Source organism: Parambassis ranga, chromosome 14, assembly GCF_900634625.1.
Source record: "Parambassis ranga chromosome 14, fParRan2.1, whole genome shotgun sequence".
Taxonomy (NCBI): Eukaryota; Metazoa; Chordata; class Actinopteri; family Ambassidae; genus Parambassis; species Parambassis ranga.
In genome coordinates, this window is record NC_041034.1 from 7,866,157 (window position 1) to 7,885,753 (window position 19,597).

At 41.8% G+C, this 19,597-nt stretch overlaps 2 protein-coding genes across 2 annotated transcripts; both read left to right on the forward strand.

The window, feature by feature from the left end:
• The first annotated feature begins 168 nt into the window (after positions 1–168).
• Positions 169–13,964, forward strand: rbm27 (RNA binding motif protein 27). The gene is made up of 21 exons (XM_028421793.1): positions 169–345; positions 1,267–1,385; positions 1,844–1,968; positions 2,198–2,277; positions 2,877–3,082; positions 3,458–3,766; positions 4,367–4,594; positions 5,092–5,265; positions 5,824–5,970; positions 6,098–6,251; positions 6,634–6,787; positions 6,982–7,209; positions 7,288–7,419; positions 7,676–7,801; positions 7,894–7,968; positions 8,059–8,235; positions 8,335–8,439; positions 9,644–9,865; positions 9,945–10,028; positions 10,123–10,242; positions 11,731–13,964. The coding sequence occupies exons 1-21, from the start codon at positions 287–289 to the stop codon at positions 11,833–11,835; spliced, it is 3,129 nt and encodes a 1,042-aa protein (XP_028277594.1). The 5' UTR covers positions 169–286; the 3' UTR covers positions 11,836–13,964.
• Positions 13,965–17,330: 3,366 nt separating this feature from the next.
• Positions 17,331–18,763, forward strand: pou4f3 (POU class 4 homeobox 3). The gene is made up of 2 exons (XM_028421819.1): positions 17,331–17,462; positions 17,828–18,763. The coding sequence occupies exons 1-2, from the start codon at positions 17,340–17,342 to the stop codon at positions 18,761–18,763; spliced, it is 1,059 nt and encodes a 352-aa protein (XP_028277620.1). The 5' UTR covers positions 17,331–17,339.
• Positions 18,764–19,597: the final 834 nt, after the last annotated feature.

Sequence of the window (19,597 nt, forward strand, 5' to 3'; positions counted from 1 at the left end):
GATTTATACCGTAAATATTTATTTAATCTAATACATTTCAATATACAACTACCAGCACACTGATATGAATTTAAGGAATTCCTGTTTAAATTAGACTGACTGTACGATGACGTACACCAGCCCTCTGTTACGACACCTCGATCTGTGTTGCCATGCCGTAAAATAATTTGTCCGACCTGCCAGTGAAGAGAGACAGAAGGCCTTAAAGCTTATAAATATAGACGATGAAAGTAGGGTTATCAAACCGCACTTTCTTTTTATAGACAGTATTATAGTCTTTCTCACGATGATCATAGAAAATGTGGAAGCCTTGAAGTCGTGGCTGGCAAAACTCCTGGAGCCAATGTGAGTGTTGAATTGAAATGACATTTAGCTTGTACGCTACGTAGCTACGTTAGCTAGCTAACCAATGGGTTAGCCAGTTATCAATGGGGACTTGCTAGAATCTAGTGGCAAATTCTTGCACGAGTTAGCTAACCAACATCGCCGCTAGCTGGCCTTTTGTAGCAAAAAGGGACATAGTGCTTCTTTTACACTTAGCGTAATCAAAACAGTAAAATTGTGCACGATTCAACGTGTTTGTTAACATTTGTCGCACTGTTATTTTAGGGTAGTTTTTGCAGGCAGTTGGGCACGATGGTCTAACTTTATCACAGCACTGTAGCAAGCCTTTAAGCTCCAACACAAAGCTTACCTTGTTTTTTTCTGCATATAATCGATTAACAATGAAATCGTTCAGGATAAATCAATATGTAAACATGTTTTATAGTTAAAACTTGAAAAGGATTGTGAAGTTACCATAGTTATACGTGCTGTTTACGCCTGCTCCCTCTTTTTCTAGTGTGAACCCAAGGCCAGCTGAAGGCATTGTTTTACTTAAATATTAGACTCATTCTGTTACAGTTAATGTTGCTGTATAACAGATTATGCAGTGCTGTTTACCCACTGTGCCAAACTACTGAAATACAATGACTTCCTCTTGGACGTTGTCAGGGGGGGCTTCAGTTTTAGAAAGGCAGGGATTATTTGCTTCTTACTGAAATGGTGAATCCTAATGAGTTGTCTATATTTGCATAAATGTGTTAATTAAAATCGGCTTATTATGTTTTTAATGGCAACTTTTGAACATGTTTTTTATTTTGTTTTATTTCATCAGTTACCTTGTTTGCTTTTAAAAATAGATGCATGGCTGGTTTTTATATATGGTGTATAGATTTTAGCTCCATAATGTTCTGGCTCAGAGAACTTTTGACTTTAACCCTGCAGATGCGATGCTGATCCTTCCGCATTAGCCAATTATGTAGTGGCCCTTGTGAAGAAGGACAAACCGGAGAAGGAGCTGAAAGCACTTTGTGCTGATCAGCTTGACGTCTTCCTACAAAAAGGTTTGGATTCTACATAAAGCTTTTCCAATAGGTTGACATGATGTAGATTATTGTGCCAATGTCTTTCTGAGAGGCAGAAGGTTCTCATCATGTTTTAATGTAAGAATACAGATGCAGAAGGTACACCATGTTGACTTCCTTTTCACTAAACACTCACTTAGCCTTTACCCAACAGTTATAGCTTTCAGAATAAAAGGAAGTATTTACAGTAGAGTAAATAAAAGAATTTAATAGGACTCCATAAATGGAAGCTCTGCATTGAGTTGTACAACATCATCCACTACTAAATGTCACTGATGTGGCCAGCAGAGGGAGTGTGACATCATTTCACAGTTCTCCACAGTATACACTTATATCTCTGTCCTGGCTTACGTGTTTGATAGATGTGCAAAACTGCACACAACACTAGAGTCTAATGGAGATTAAACATACTCACATGATTAATTTTAACCTTGCAGAAACGATAGGATTTGTCGATAAACTTTTTGAATGTCTGACGAGCAAGAACTACCTGGGAAATCCTGCAGCTAAGGAAGTTCCTAAAGAGGAAATTAAACCACCTGCAGTGAAGTCTGAAATGGAGGTAAGAAAAAAGAAATTTATTGGCCACATTGAGACTTTTGAGGATAAATATCAGCCTCTAAAAATGTGTCTGCTTACATATTAAAGCAGCTGCAAAGGGTTTTGGTAAAGACTGGTATTTTGTTTCTTTTAAAAAATGTATTGTGGAAAAGATCCTATAACTCTTATAAATCTCTATCTGTTTAAAAAAAACAGAGGACAGTTTCAGTTGTAACATTTTCCCCCTCAAGGCTGAAACCCCAGAAGAGGAGAGAGAAAACAGACGGAGGAGAAGTCCTCTGAGAAACCGCTCTGACTTCAATGAGTCCAGGTATTGCTGCTTCACAGACATGTTTAACCTCCCCATCAGAGGTAGAATGTTTAGATTCTGGTCTCATTCTGAAATTTTCATTACACCAGGCTCCTGATGCTGAAAACCACAACATTTTGCATGTATAGAGATATTAGCGTGAGCGCATGTGGCTGCATTTGCATGGTTTGTTTGAAAGTCGACGAGTCCTGCTTTTAGCTTGTCGAGAGCTCTGGTGTCCAGTAACACGTCCCTTGGCTGCGAAAACACAATAACTCAACAAAGAGGAAAAACAGCTGTGAAGTGTTCACTATCTTCTGCATTTTATGAAGCAATAAATGTACAATTTAAACTTCTTAATGATAATGAAAGTATGATTAAGAAGTTTTATTAGCAACAAGCAGCAGCAGCAGAGCCTCTTTTTTTAGTTTTCAAACTTAAGGCTTACTTCTCTTCAGTACAGTAAAATAAAGGTCACAAACTAAATCCATGTGAATTAAGATCCTATGTGGCGATTGTTGGAACACACATTTGTCATTCCTGTTTGAAAACTGTTAAATGTAGCTTTGTGACTCTGATAGTAATTCAAATGTGTTCCCATTAACTTCTTAACCGCACAGGAGCCGTGATGACAGGAGGCGAGATGAGCGCAAGCGCCGTGACTTTGATCGGCATGGGAAAAGCGGCAGCGATTCTCACCGCGAGCGAGAGCGCCACGAACGTCGCAGGGGCAGCCCCCGTGGGAGGAGCTACAGCCGAAGCCGCAGCAGGAGCAGGAGTGGCAGCCGAGGAAAGAGCAGGGATAGGGAGCACAGAGGAGGCAGAGGTGAGAATTTTTTTTTCCCCTAGAACCAATAACAACAGCACAGGGGACCAGACCCAGGTGTGTAGCTGTTCCTGTACCTCTTGCCAACGCTGTAGCATTAGTGATGCAGAAGTTCTGCTGTAGACATCCAAGATGCAAGCTGCTTTAGATTGATGAAGAGTGACCAAATGAGGTTGTTGGATTGTTGGTTGGTATTAGAAAGCAAAAAACAATGTGGACGGCTTTGCAGTCACATCAGTGGGGATTCAGCAACATGTGTTGGAGCTGGCCATATTACCCAAAAGGTTAAGCCGCAAAAGGAAGTAGCTGTGGATACTCTTTCAAAATTCAAATGTGGTTGCTTATTATCTTATTTGTCTGTTTTTCTTTTTTCAGACTTCAAGTCGAAGTTTGAGGTGGAGAGAAAGGACACAGACGGTTACGGCTCTTCTGCCACATCTGGCTCCCAGCAGCACCCGTTGCCTCTCTTGCCTCTGCCCACACCTCCGCACCCCTTTTCCTCTTCTTCATCCTCTGCTGGAGTCACCGGAGCTGGCGGTGTTCCTGTAGCAACACTGGCTCACCTCCCTGACAGCACCACAGACAGCTGGTCTGGCTATTACAGCACTCAAAGGCAAGATGGACATGTCAAGCCATTCTCCAACAAGGGTGCTTCCCTCAAACAGCGTTGCAGGGATTATGATGGTAAGAACAATGAATTTTCACCAGCATTATATTTGTTCTTTTATCTGTTTCATCCCATCAGTAATTTGCACTTCATTGTATCATGGAGATATTACCTATGCATTAAACTAGTGCTCAAATGAAAAGAAAATGTTGCGCACAATTTCTCAGAATTTGCCATAGTTATTGTTACTACTTCTCTGGCTAGTCTGTAAACACCACCAGTATCTCCCCATGAGGGTTTAATGCTGTGTTTAGTCTTCACTAATGACCACTGTTTAGCACTCATTCCCTCATCCCCCGTGAAAGACAGGAAAGCAAGCAGGCTTGCACCCTCCTCCACACAGGGACACAGGAGGCTTTAAACTTACCCACTGTCCCTGAAGCTCACTGCTATCTGTCACAGTGCACAGCACAGCCACTAGGGACCTTGTTCCTTAATGAGACTATGCAGTAAATACATGATCTGTCTGTGATGGCTGATTAAAAGGTTCATCTTGTTTATTTCCTAAGCTCGTTGTTTATTGTAATTTTAGTTGTGAATTAATTTTTAAAATATTTCAAAAATATACAAACTTGCTAATACTTAATTTTTAATGTTTATTTGTCTGCCTCACACAGAAAAAGGGTTTTGCGTCCGTGGTGACCTTTGTCCATTTGACCATGGCAATGATCCACTTGTAGTTGATGATGTCAACCTCCCAAATATAATCCCGTTCCCGCCACCACCTGTTATGCCCCCTGCCGGCCTGCCTATGCCCCCGATCACTGAGCCGCCCGCCTCACTCAGGATGCCTTCGATGCCACCCTTCGGCCAGCCACCTCCTCCAGGGGTCTTCCCTATGACAGGTAAGCAGTATCGCCACTTTGGTACATTAAACTATCAAGCAACTTGTAGAAAATGCACTTTTATGTGAGTATTAATTTCAAACCACTGTAGCCAGATACATAATAGTTATTCCTCTCCCCAGTACTGCACTAATTTGTTTCCTTTTTCTATGTGGGCAGATTCTGTGATGGTAAAGGCATGTCACACAGCCTGTCATGTCTCTAGCTTTTATCAGTGATGGCTGAGTTGACTGTAGTTGTTTAAATATCAGTTCTTTCTTTTCTTTCATATTCACAATTCATATATAGCCAAGACTTGGTTGGGTTAATTCATCTTGTTACACAGAAAATTATTTAGATTTAAACCACACACTTTTTTTCCCTGTTGGAAGTAAAGAGGCTGTGATTAGGTTGCTCAGTACTGGACCAGTAGTATGAATAAAGTTTGCCATGCAGACCACTCACTGTTTTATTTGCGACATATCTGAGACATTAGCTTGGCCTTGTGTCTCCCTCAGGACCCCCACTCATAGCCACCAGTGGGATTGAAACCCCCAACCACCAATCTGCAATCACTTCTTCTCCTCCTATCGGACCGCCTGGCATGGGTTTGCCACCTACTCTTCCTCCTCCTCCTCCTCCCTCCTCCTCCTCGTCTGTGTCTCTTCATCCCCAATATGTGCAGTCAGAGTGTAAGCAGAGATGATTTTACTATTCAGATTGGGGAAGATGTGTTGGGAGGAGACATTGTGTTTTTCAGTAGATCATCTTACCTTTCACTGATACGTGTGTTGTTTGTTTTTTCTTTGAAATAATGTTGTTTTGTGTCATAAGTGTGGCAGTGCTGTGCATGCAGTGTGTTTTTGAAGGGTGCAGTAACACTTGTGGACCAGAGGGTAGCACTGTTTAATAACCTAAGTAGCTTTGACAAATCACCATGAACTCTGCTGTCTTATTGTCTTGAGAACCTCTCCCATACTCTAATTGGGGGAGGTTCCTGTTATTCAGACAACCTTATGTTAGGCACTTATGTCAAAATAGACAGTTTATTTTTATTAGGTACAAATAGATTTTACTTCCATCTGATTACTGTTTAGACTCATAGCTGTCATGAATGATTGCATGTTCTTGTGCAAGCAGTAGTTTAAACTCAGTTAAATGTTCTGTGCATTTTATTTATTTTATTCACATTTTCCTAAATTGTATTATATTGTGACAACTTCCTTGTGTGTTAATTTCTGACACTTTAGATAACTATGATCCAGAGGGCTACAACCCAGAGTCTCCAGGCCTGACGGCAGCAGGGCGCAATCCTTATCGTCAGTTCATTCCCCGTGTGCAGACTCAACGCCCCAACCTCATTGGCCTCACCTCCAACGAAGGACAAGGCTCCAGAGGTAGCAAGAATTTGGCTAATAGTTAGTTAGCTAATGTTGCTACAAGAAAAAGACAGTTAAACATTATGCTGAAGCTGACAATTATCATCATTATATAATGGTATTTGTGTCTGTTTGTATCTTCTAGCTGCCAACATTATAATCCAGACGGAGCCGGCCGCTACAGCCAGCACTCCTGGAAGTAACGTTTCCCATTTCAATGCTGAGCAGGAAAGCAGGAAGAGGACCATGGGGCCTAATCTATCTGAGGGACAGGCAGCTAAAAAACCCTGGATGGAGAAGTAAGCATTCACATAAACACACATTTGAAAGTAAACTATGTATGTATTGTATGTGTTGTGTACAGAGGTTTAAAGAAGCTAGTCTGCTGAAATTTGATCAAACTGGTGCCTCACCCTGTTACTGTAAAAGGAGCCTTGTTTCAGGCCAAGGTGACTCAGGTCTGCAGCTTATCTTTTGCTTCTGCTGTGGTAAGCAGATGCACAAATGACTAGGATGATTTAAGTGACAGGCAGGTTCACATGTACCATTCTCTGCAAAATATTAAATGGCTTTTAGAAAAGTCTGAACCACGTATCCCAGGTCTGAGTCCCTTCACTTGCTAGCCCAAACTCCTTTGTCTACTTTCTGAAAATCAACCCCATATTCTTTCTTTATTTTTAGGCCAAACTTTAACAACCAGCATAAGAACATTTTTCCTAAGAGGAATCACTATGTGAACACAAAGTTGGAGGTACGCAAGATCCCACGTGAGCTCAACAACATCACCAAGCTCAATGAACACTTCAGCAAGTTTGGAACCATCGTCAATATACAGGTAAAGGGTATCCTGCAGCTGCTGTGTACAAACCAAACATGTTTAGATTAATAAAGAGAGACCAAATGAGGTTGTTGGATTGTTGGTTGGTATTAGAAAGCAAGAAACAATGTGGACGGCTTTGCAGTCACATCAGTGGGATCAGTTAAGAATAGGACTTCTCATTATATTTTGTTTCTTTGCTCTCAATCTAGGTTGTTTTCGGTGGAGACCCAGAGGCGGCCTTGATCCAGTACACAAAGAACGAAGAGGCCAGACGGGCCATATCCAGCATACAGGCGGTCCTCAACAACCGCTTCATCCGTGTGTACTGGCACCGCGAGCCCGGCACCAACAGCACAGGGCTTCAGCAGCCGGAGCAGAGCTCAGGAATCCAGGGGTCGCCACCTAATCAGGGGCTGCTGCACAGCAGTGTGCATAAGGTTAGCATAATGAGCTGAAACACACAAAGTCCCTCCCCATTATGCACATATTTTATGTTTTCCTTCTTGTATCCACAGGGGATTAAGCAGCACAATCCAGCTGCCTATGTGTTAAACAAGACCGTACAAAAGCATCACCTGCCTGCAGCAGCTGGAACCACAGCTACGACTAAGCCGGACGGCCTGAATCCAAATACAGACCCTGCCAATGTATGTTATAGTCTAAGCCAGTGATGCACTGAGCTACATGATACAATGCTAGCATGCTCACACTGACCATGCCAGTTGTCTGCATGCTGTTATAAATACTAAGGTCATTTTTTTTTAAAGAGAACTAGTATTTTTAGAGCATTAATTAATAACTGTTACTAATTGAAATTTTTGTCTTGTTGTGAAAAAGTTGTTGGATGTTATCTTATTCTGATGACCTAAATGTAGAGTTTGTGTCCTCCTGTGTGATGCTTAGGTTGCGCCTGCGCCTGCAAACACCCAGAAGGGCACTTACACTTCTACACCCTTCAAGTCATTATCAAAAAGCCTTGGGAAAACTGGCAAAGCACTGGAAGCACAGGAAGCTCTGAAGAAGAAACAGGCATGTTGCTTAATTTGGTTACATTTATTGACTGCTACAGGAATACGAGGCCACCAGTGAGAAATAACATTTCTTTTTTTTTAACCTCTTAGGAGGCATTGAAACTCCAACAAGACATGAGAAAGAAGAAGCAAGAGATGTTGAAGACTCAGATTGAGTGCCAGAAAGTAAGATACTTATCTCTATATTTCATTGTTTATTTTTTTTTCAATCAGCTGTTTCACTTTCTCTTTAACTGCTTCTCCTCCTCCTTCCAGGCACTGATAAACCGCCTGGAGAAGAACCGAGGTAGGAAACCTGAAGAAAGAGCCAACATCATGAAAACCCTAAAGGAGCTCACGGAGAAGATTACCCAGCTGCAAAATGAAATGAACCCTACACCTCAGGTGTCGAGTGGAAAAAGCAACCACAACCAGCCAAAAACCAAGACTGATGTAAGTCTAGCTTCTAACCTCCATTTGTTTCATTTTGGCCATTGAGATACTAATCAACAAGATTATTATTTTTTTTAATTGTTCATGATATGTGACCAGGCTCAGAAGGAATTGCTGGATGCTGAGCTGGACTTTCACAAGAAAATGAGCTCCGGGGAGGACACCTCTGACCTTAAGAGGAAACTGGGGCAGCTACAAGTGGAGGTAAAACACATGCACAAACAGTACATATACACACAGCCACAAGCAGGCCATGAAGCACACACACACACACACATACTGACAGCATCTTGCTTCATCAACACTTTTCTTGAGAGGATGTAATACCAAGAAATGCCTGAGAGGACGTTTGCAGATAAGATTATAGGATGTGCATTCTATTCTGCATAGAGAGGAAATCTGCACACATGTAAATGACCAACAATAAATTGGGTAAAACAATGAGACAAATAATATAAATGCCATTATTATTTTTTGCTCCCTCAGTCAGGTTCATGTTTGGTCTAAACTAAAACAAACATTAGGAGTCTGTTGAATGAAAATGATAGAGGTTTGGTACAGTTTACCTCATTTTATTAAGTGGCTATTAGCCTGCTAAGATAAATAGGCAGATAGGCCAACACTACATATTTAATTACATATGTTAATTACCTTACAGAGGTCATTAGTGGTCTGTGAGTAGGTGGGGAAAAATATCAGCATTGGCTGTTGGCCAGAATTAGCATATAGGATGTTGGCATAAATTTAAATCATCTATATATGTATAGCCAATAAGCTGGCTGTTTTTCAACATAGCGTTTGTCAGCAACACCTGCTTGGCATGTTTTTTTTTTCTTTTAACCCCAGGGTCCTAAATTAGCTAGTCATTAAAAATGCATATAACCTCCCCTCCCCCATTCATCTAAACCCAACCCCTCCTTCTGCACATTAAACTGCAGCCACTTAAGCAAGCCCAGAGGAACAGCCACTAACGAAGCCAAATCAGACACAAGTTCTACACTGATGGAGCCCCGTCTCATTAAAGTTTGAGTCACTGGTCCTTGTACGAAAGTCGTAAGATGACAATTAAAAGGGCCAAGCGAGGGACGGACAAATGGAAGAGGAGAGTGGTTGTGAGCTTGTGGAGTGGTGAGGAGCGAGTGAGAAAGAGATGTCGCTTTAAAAATGGAGTGTCAACTAATGGTAAAGGATGGTAAAGGGGAGAGTGACAGAACAGGAAAGTTTTAGCTCTGAACACGTGTGATATTTTGCCTGCGACATGAAATATTTCTGACATATTTAGTATTCGTCTTCGCGGGTAGTCAGTCACTGGTAAAGTTTAACACAGCCAGTTGGTGCCCATAAAGTAGCATCCACTGTGTGTGAATCACTTTGTAATATTAAACCAACCGGCCTGTCCTTCCTTCAGGCGACGCGGTTGGGTCTGATCCGACCTCCAGGCGGTCGAGGTCGCGGCAGAGGGAAGATGGAGGCCGGTGCGATGCATACGGGCCGTGGCAGAAGCCGAAGTCGGGACATGATGGCTCGCGGTGGGGCTGTGAACCGTATGGTTGTCGACCACAGACCCAGAGCTCTCGCTATTTTAGGAGTTACTCAGGAGGAGAAGGAAGAGCTGATGCCACACTTTGTGGTGAGAGTGCTTTGATTGATAGATCACACATGCTGATGTGTCATATTTCTGAATAATAATCATCTTTTTTTTTCCTTAGAAATTTGGTGAGATTGAGGATCTTCGTGACCAAGATGCCAACAGTGTCGTTATGACCTTCAAGACTCGAAGTGAAGCAGAAAATGTAAGTCATGTGACCACAGACCAAACCAAAAAAAGAAAATATGTTATATAAATCTGTGGAAGTTGTAATTGTCCCTCTTGCTTATGTTTTATAGGCGGCGAACCAGGGAGCTAAGTTCAAAGGTCGTGTTCTGCAGATTTCCTGGTACAAGCCCAAGACGCCTTCTGTTACCACAGAGCCGGAAGAGGAAGAGTCTAAAGATGACGACAATACGGTACGATACACAGTGTATTTAACATGGCTGTGTGTTTTATTATTATTATTATTATATGGTTTGGAGAGGTTTTGAGCTTAAAGTTGTACGTGGGCAAACTATATTCACAGATTTTTCTTTCCAGTACTTCTAAATTTTTCACTGCTGCTCCCAATGGAAAATCAGCGCAAAACCTCTCAGTACTAAGAGCATCTTAGCCCCATGAGTAAAACTGCATTACTGTCAGGTGAAATCCTTATACTGTATTTTCATGTTTCCATGTGCTGCATTTTTTTGAGATTGCCTTGTAGGAGTCATGACTTCAGAGCCTTCAATAATGCCTTATGTATATTTTTAGAAGGTATGTAGCCAATCTGTAGGTAGTCATTCTCAATACTAAGTCTGTTTTTGTTATTATTAATTAATTTATAGAATAGAATAGAAAATACTTTATTCATCCCAAGCTGGGAAATTTCACTGTTGCAGCAGCAAAAAAACAGTCACTCAAGCATACCAAAAACTAAAAAATATACCTCTAACGGTAATCATTAAACAGTATAAACATTATTTACAGCAAGATAAAAAACATAGGTGCAGAAACAAAAATGTACGGTAAACAGTCTAAATCGGATTGTGCAATTTGGTATGATATGATATACAAGAACAACAGTGTGCAGTTTGAAAGTAAAAGAAACTCAAACTTGTGCAAAACCTGTCCCTTACAGCAGTGTTATCTCTGGCACAGAGATGAGGTGTTGTACAGTCTTACGGCATGAGGCAGGAAAGATTTCATATATATATAAGTGACAGGCCACTACAGGCGACCCTGTTTGGATTTGTAGGAAAAGAGTGTCAACCAACACATTTGCGGTATTAACTTACCTTAAAGATTACCCCCTTAATCTCATCTAGAACAGATCACTGTGTCAGTACCACATCACTACATTTTGTATCAGTTGTGGCTGTGGGTAACTTTGGACCGTGTGTGGCTGTGTTGTAAGGTGACATTGTGTCAGGATTGTTTTTCATTTATATCATAACGTACAATTGTGCCTTATACAGTGCATTTTCTGAACCAGGGAAGTAAAGATTTGCAGTGTCAGGCTACTCTTGCATTTATTTATTTATATATATATATATATATATATATATATATATATATATATATATATATATATATATATATATATATATATATATATATATATATATATATATAAATGCAAGAGTTGCCTGTAGTAGCCTGTCAGTCAGTAAGCGTGTGTGTTGCAACACCTCCCCCTACCCTCTGTGATACAATACAACAATACAGGTGGTATAAAGTCAGTAGACCATGATATTATTCTTATTGGGTGGGAGAAGGTGACTTAAATTTTTGAATGCAAAGGCCAGTGTAGTGTGGTGCGGTGCAGTGTGCCCAACAATGTTAGCTACTAGCTCAGGAGAACACTACACAACCTATAAGAAAAGCACATTGTTAAGTACACTTGTGTTGTTTCGTTTGAACAGAAGGAAGCGAGCTCTTATTTGCCTGGGGAGGAGGAAGAGGAGGAGGAAGAAGAGGAGGATGACGATGAAGACGACGAGTATGAGAGCCGATCTTGGAGGCGATGAAGAGATTCATCATCACCTGATCACCAAGAAAAATAATTAAACCCCCCTTCCCCTCCACATACAGAGGAACTCACATTTTTGTTTCCTTTCCAGTATTTTCGAAACAAGTAATTTCAGACTCAAAGTAAAAACATCTTTACTTTATTGTACATCAGAAGAAGTTTAGAGGGTCGACAGTTTTTTTCGTATCCCCTCAACTAAACTAATGTCTCTTAACACATCTCACTTTTGCTGAGAAGGATAAATGTTAAGTTGTTCTTATATATAGAGAAACCTGTAAGTTTCAGTGTGCTTACCAGATGATTAATATCAGTAATGCACAACATTTGTGTCTACTGTGAATAGGTATTTTTATACATACTGTATTTAAGCTTTTTTCTCACCAGTTTTTGTAAAAAAACAAAAAACAAATCTTGTCCTCAGTTCAGGGACAGCCATTCCATCACCAATAGAAAGTTCTCTGTTTGCTGCCAGAGAGATATTTATTTATTTTCCCACCGCAAAGATGCACTGTGTCGTACCTACATTGGCAGATTATGGTGCGGGTTCCATTTCAATTCACTTTCCTTCATCTAAAATATTAATTTTAATTTTTTTTTGACAGTGGTCGGCATCAAAAGAGAACCAACCATGCCCAACACCCAAAGGGGCAGCTACTGTACCATAGCCACATCAGAGCCAAGGCAGGTTCAGGAGATAAGATACCAGTGCAATACAAAAACCCGAACGGAATGATGTTTACAGATAGTGCCCACACAGTCTTGTAGTACATATTAAATTTTTTCCAACTTGTATTTTTGTTGCTCACTCAATGTCCAGTGCCACTCTGTTAAATACACACCCAGACAGGTGTTCTCCATTTTCTAAGAGTGTGTAACATTTTCACTTGTTCTATCCTGTCGCACGTGCTAAACGGCCGCGACAGATCAAAGATCAGATCACCCATTTCTAAACAATGCGAGATCCATAGACAGGTGTTTGAATGTAATACTGAGCAGTTGATTTTAATATATAAATATATATATATAATTTCTTTGCCTTACACGATCAGCGGATAGCTGAGTTTTTACAGGATTTGTGATTTACTTTTGTAAATTTTGTAAATGCTTAAAAGAGAAATTACCGTTGAACTTTTTTTTTTAATTTTCTGTCATTTTTAAATAAATGACAAGGATGTATCAGGTAGGAAAAGGTCAAGCAAGAGTGCTTAGCATCTCTGCTTTCACCCTAAAACAATTTTCATTGTTATTTCACTAAATCTGTCATCTTATAAGTAGCACATACAGAGCTGCTGTGGGGGAAATGATAACACTGAGAGTCATGCACATCACAGTTTTCATTTTACATTAGCGCTTTAGCTTTGAGCGCTCAAAACATACTCTATAACCACAGTGTGTACGAGTTCAGTGACAGAAACTTGTGTGTTTTGCCTTCTTTTATGCATACTGTACAGTGGAACCCTCTTGGTGGGAGGAATCGCATCCAAATTTATATGATGATGAATTAGATACATTTCAGTTCAGCATTTAACTCCTGATGCTTCTCTGCAACAAACTAACCGTTTACATAAATGAAGTGTTGTTCCATGTATCATAACTGATCATATCCAGCAAGTAACGTAAAGTTTGTAGCGTTGTCGTGCGCATGCAAAAATGTGCATACGCTTGTGTTTCCGTGCACATTTTTGCATGCATGACAATGACGCACATTGGCAACTAGTTCCTCCCACCTAGCAGCATCAGTAGTGGTCTGGTCCAGATTGCTCTGTTGATACTCCCCCCTGCCAGCGACCTCATTGTCCCTGTTGAAAGCTCTCCAGCATCACTGTGTTGGTCAGAATGAGGTGTGCGATGGGAGGCTTTTCCCTTTAGCACTTTGTACTTCATTGTGATTTTTCTCTGAGGTCACTGACAGGTTTAAAGGGCAAACCTGCACAGATGAGTTTCAATGGATCGGAAGAAGTTCTCCCTCCTTTTGTACTATTCTTCTGTATGCTACTATCACACAATAGTGTAAAAAATGTAAAATGTTTATTGGATAATAGTTTTGGATTTGTTACTGTTTATATTTGCAGGATGTGGATGTATTTTCTTCATGTATTTTGTTTGTAAAAAAAAAGAAGAAAAAAGGATTTCTAATTTACTAGCATGTTTGCTTTTGCCAATAAAGATGGAGGAATGGGGTGCTTGTAAAGACGATGAAAAAAGAAAAAAAAAGAATCAAAAAGATGCATTATACAAATTGGATATTAGACAAACAAAATGCAAAAACATCTACAAAAAAATAAAAAAAAAACGTTTTCAGTTAAAGAAGGAAAATTGATTCAAAAGATAGCGACATTGGCAAAGGGGGAAAAAATGCAAGCAAAAGCATTCCAGAAAATATTACCCGAAACTGTTGTGTGGTCTCCTTTTATTTTTATTTATTTGCATGATAAATATGAAATATTGCTGAAAGTGACATGAGAGGTAGGAAAACTCCCTAATTTATTACTACTGACAGTAAGTGTAAGGCAGAGCTGGCTCAGAGGCGGGAGGATTAACAGCATTATTACAGTTAAATTTGACATTTGGTTAAGCTACGTCTTTCAGAATTTAGTTTAACAAATTTGTTTTTTATTTATTTGCCAGACGTATTCCAATATTTTTAACTGGAATATTTAATTCATTGACATCCAGGATGTGTTATTTTATTTTTTGAGCAGTGTATATTGTTTAGATCCAGGCTAGAGTGAGAGCACCATGTGGATTTAGGGAGACCCCTACTGGTTAGTGATCAGTGCCATAGGATGAAGTCAACACCATCTCTAGGATATAAAGTTACCATTAAAACCCTTTTACAGACTATAGTTAAATACAAGCTGAACACTTCTGAGGTTACAATAAATATCATATCAGCATTTATTCCCCTGACAGAGAATAAACACATTCTCTCTATATAAAAACACATCAAAGTTGAAAGCTGTCTGCTTTAAGGAGCTTTTAGCGTTTTTGTGTCATCACAGTGAATGCAGAGTGTAATGACCATTTAACCATTTAACCAGGTGAAGCTCCATCATTTTACAAAAGGATTTCAGTTGCCATGACGACCATCTTGTGGACAATGGCAGCTGCCGTACACAGGTTAGCTTTGTTTTAACTGGGAAATAGATGGACTTGTATGATATGATGCAATTATTAGATTGCACATTATATAAAAAATTAACCCTTGCCAACCTTCAATAACCGAGAGAGTGCAGCACCAGGTGTATCAAATGGGGTCTGTGGGCATCGGCAAATAAAACATGACTTTACTTTTGATGTTCCTGATATTAAACCAGGCTATCCTGACCACAGATGGTCATTTTGACACTCACCTCCCAGACAGCAACATGTCCCACCACATCACTGCGAAAGACACTTTGTGGCTAAGTGTAATCACACAACAGCGACTGCGACATATTAAAATATCCCTGAATAAGGCATGAGCCTTTCTTACTTTAGGAAGTCAAGTGAAAACACTCAGAATCTGTTTAGTTTAATGCAAGAACTTTCAGCCCTCCCCGGAGGGTAGTCATTTTAAACTGGTGGCCATGACAGCACGCCAGTCGTGGCACATCCCAGAGCGACCCGGTTACTGGGAGATGAAGGAACAAGCATTGGGATAAAAGATGTGGACATAAAAGAACCATCTTTTTGCACAAAAAGACAAGCAGACAGCAGTTTTACACACAAGATATGATAGTAGATGGAAAAACAAAGGCCAAGCACCAAGCTTTACCACATGGGCGGCCTGGTTGTGATAAGTTTCTGAGAACTTACAGCTCACTGTGGGTAATGAATGCTGTGACAGCTTCAGGTCATCTGGTGGAATGCAGCTGCAGCTGTATGCTGGCCAGATGGAGGCGGCGTGAAATGAGAAAAGCTTCTGTCACATTAGGCTGCAAATATGACAATGCTTCTTCATAAAAGATGTCAGATGCAATCTTCACTATATGTGAGAAGTACAGAGCTGACAGAGTTGTAAACAATGGCTTCTAAATTATGAACAATCTGTGCTCTATAAGAGAAAGAAGGGAAGGGTGAGAAAAGGGACTTCATGCTTTCTCCAAAACTCTCAGGCAGCCTCTCACGGTGTCTATAGGAAAGTAGGACACTTAAAGACACGTGATACTAAAACATTGATGCGTTTAATAGATGCCTACATACATATGCAGGTTCTTTAGTTTTTAAAATGAAAGCTTTGGTAACATTTCTCCGTGATGAAACATCACAAACTTGTGCTGCTTGGAGTCAGTGGAACTTATGCTGTAAAGTGAAAAGTTTCTCTGAGGTCAACTTAAAATCTGAATGTGTGACATCACAGCTGGCTGCACAGGGCAGGTTGGGGCCAGGATTGTGAGGTGGGAAACCTGAAGCCTGCATTGCACATACTATAGTGAGGATGACCTTTCAGTGTTACAGGGGACAGCTTACAGATCCAGTAGTTGCAGTCTTTTAATTACAATTATTTGCTTATTTTGGGAGATGATTATATGTTTTTCACCAGGACATTTTATAAAAATAGAAAACAACATTGTTAATACAAAATAAAAACTTCTAAAGAGTGCTCTCAGTGTGGGGTTAAGTGTACTTCCTCCTGTATGTCCTTGATATGCAGGTCTGGAAGTTGGGCTGCAACAGGTCCGAGCATGGTGAGAAAAGACCGCGGCTGTTTTAATCTGTGTAATGAATAAGAACACGCCAGCGTGGTAATGGATGCCTGCCACCGTGTTCCTAAATTATTCAGAGTCTGGGGGAACCAGAGAGGCCTGCAGGATCGGATGGACCCGCCGTGTCATCAGCGCGCCTCTGGACGCATGGCTCCTCTTTCGGCCCCGTCCACCGCGGCTTCATGAGTTTTAAGCAGGCAGCCACATGAGAAGACTGTAAAGAAGCCCCGAAGGAAGGGCGTTCACATGGGAAGGACGGCAGGCCTCAAGGCCGCAGGGTCAACTGCTCATCATTATGTCGCTATATCAAACAGTGAAGTCCCAGCTCCTCATAGCTGTCCTGGACTTTTCACTGAGCACAGACCAGGTGTGCGTAAAGCTCCAACACACTGCAGTCTGACTTTATTTTTCTCGTCACAACACACGCTACAAATGAGATATTGAGCCCCCACAGCATCGGAAATGGAAAAAAAAGGTTAAATGTGTTTGAAATAATCAATAAACAATGTTTTAACTGGAATATTAAAAGATTTTTTGACGCTTGCGCAGAGAGGACACAGTTTTGCCACCTGTAAGTTGATCAGAGAAGCAGGTGGGAGGGAAAGAGGAGGAAGAGGAGGAGGAGGGAGGCTGAAAGAGGAGGAGGAGGAGGAGGAGGGGGAAGGGGAGGAAAAGGGAGAGCGAGAGAGGGAGGGATGCCGGGAACCGCTGTTGACGTTCAGTCTGGAGAAGGAGCGCAAAGGAGCTCTGTAGCTGTCCGCTCCCCGGCTTTCATGTCAGGGGCCACACTGCTTGCGAGGTGCTTGCAGGGAGGATGATGATGACCATGAACGGCAAGCAGCATTTCTCCATGCACCCGGCCCTGCACGAGCCCAAGTATCCCGGCCTGCACTCAGGCTCGGAGGGCATGCGCAGAGTCTGTCTGTCCGCCCCGCAGGTACGTTCAGGTCGGCTGTGGAGGAGTATACTGGCTGAGAGGAGGGAAATATATCACACTAGGAATGTCTGTAAAGATTTGACAGGACTTTGTTCTATCTGCTATCTCTCCCACTCTCCCCTCTCTCTTCTGTCTGTGCCCCCCCCTCTCTCCCCCTCCCAACACCCCTCCCCCCCCCTCTCTCTCTCATCCACATGTCTATTCAAGCAATACTCTTGCTTTCATATTAATTTTTATGACCTGCGCTTTGAGGAGGGTTCTCTCCTCTCCTCGGCGCTGCTTGCCTTTGGAAAATGTTTTTTAGATCCTGAGAGCTGCCTGACAGAATTCCCCACTGACTCCAGTATGCGCACTCTTGCTTGCAGCTGCAGGGCAATATATTCGGAGGCTTTGATGAGAGCCTGCTGGCACGGGCAGAGGCTCTGGCGGCTGCTGACAGCATTGTCTCTCACGGCAAGAGTCACCCGTTCAAACCAGACGTGACTTACCATACCATGAGCAGTGTCCCCTGCACTTCAGCCTCCTCTTCTTCCTCCACCACCGTGCCCATCTCCCACGTTCCTTCCACCATCGCCTCTCACCACCACCACCACCACCTCGGACAGACCCTGGAGGCCGGGGACCTCCTGGACCACCTCTCCACCAGCCTGGCCGTCACCGGGATGGGTGCTCCAGAGCCTCCAGGGATGACCACGCCGGCGCACCACCACCAGCACCCACACCATCACCTGCAGACCATGGGACAGCTGCACCAGGCGATGGCCACCATGGCCCATCCTCACTCTCTGTCCGTGCACGGTGGCATGGCGTGCGTCAACGACGTGGAGTCGGATCCCAGGGAGCTGGAAGCCTTTGCCGAGCGCTTCAAACAGAGAAGGATCAAACTCGGTGTGACCCAGGCGGACGTCGGGGCAGCGCTGGCCAACCTCAAGATCCCCGGAGTGGGGTCTTTGAGCCAGAGCACGATCTGCAGGTTCGAGTCCCTCACCCTGTCCCACAACAACATGATAGCGCTCAAGCCGGTTCTCCAGGCCTGGCTGGAGGAAGCTGAGGCTGCGTACCGAGAGAAAAGCAGCAAGCCGGACCTTTTCAACGGGAACGAGAGGAAAAGAAAGCGCACGTCTATCGCCGCACCGGAGAAGCGCTCGTTGGAGGCGTACTTTGCCATCCAGCCTCGGCCCTCCTCGGAAAAAATTGCGGCCATCGCTGAAAAACTGGACCTGAAAAAGAATGTGGTTCGAGTGTGGTTTTGCAACCAGCGGCAAAAACAGAAACGAATGAAATACTCTGCGGTGCACTGAGTTTCACACATCATGAATAAAATAGCCTACTACATTTTTGATCGAGTGATTAATAATAGCCTAAGTAGCCTAACTAACAGGGATTATCAACAGCTCTTCACGTCTGGTCTAGGATCGGCTCCAAACGGACTCCAGCTTCTCTCACTCTTCATGGTTGTATTTTTCCGGGACTTCTAAATGTGTTATAGATCTGTGAGAAAGGTGATGTTGATGTTGTTGATCATGTATCTTGCACACACTCTGGATTTTTTTCGGTAAATTCACTTTGACAATTTGTCACCTTCAGGGATTTCAACTGATTTTTTTGTTTTGTTTTTTTTGTTTTAATGGAGTTTAGATACAGTTTAAATCATTAAGACCAGAGTTTATCCTCCACGTCACATGTGCAGAATCACACTATGTGTCACTTTTTGTTTTTTTAAAAGAAGAAGGTTTAAGTGGAGTTAAAGGATTTAAGAAAAAACACTTTTTAAAACACTATTTTTGCAATCTGCTCCGTTTGTGAACCGTGTGACTGTAACTTTACGCACAGAAACAGTAACCCTTCCACCTGGTATGACACTCTGAGTCTGTTGATCTTTAATTATTTAAAAAATGGAAATGACACATACAGTAATGAGGCACCTCTGTGTGGCTTTGGCTGCTGCTATATTTCAGTATTTTGATGTGAACATGTTTTGGAGCTGTATATATTTATGATATAGCCCAGCTTATATTCAGTATATAGGCCTATATACGTCACCTATTTATTTTTTCCTGCACTCTTGATTTCACTTGATAAAATGTGTGAAGTTTAAACTTAATAAATTATTGGTTATTTTCTAAAAAAAAAAA

What these genes read in the sequence shown, in the direction of transcription:
- rbm27 (XM_028421793.1), top strand. Translation starts at nt 287, where the DNA reads ATGATCATAGAAAATGTGGAAGCCTTGAAGTCGTGGCTGGCAAAACTC. An exon ending in AGGGGTCTTCCCTATGACAG is followed by an intron (nt 4,595 to 5,091) that starts GTAAGCAGTATC and finishes TGTCTCCCTCAG; the next exon opens with GACCCCCACTCATAGCCACC. An exon ending in AGCCAAAAACCAAGACTGAT is followed by an intron (nt 8,236 to 8,334) that starts GTAAGTCTAGCT and finishes ATATGTGACCAG; the next exon opens with GCTCAGAAGGAATTGCTGGA.
- pou4f3 (XM_028421819.1), top strand. Translation starts at nt 17,340, where the DNA reads ATGATGATGACCATGAACGGCAAGCAGCATTTCTCCATGCACCCGGCC. An exon ending in TCTGTCTGTCCGCCCCGCAG is followed by an intron (nt 17,463 to 17,827) that starts GTACGTTCAGGT and finishes TCTTGCTTGCAG; the next exon opens with CTGCAGGGCAATATATTCGG.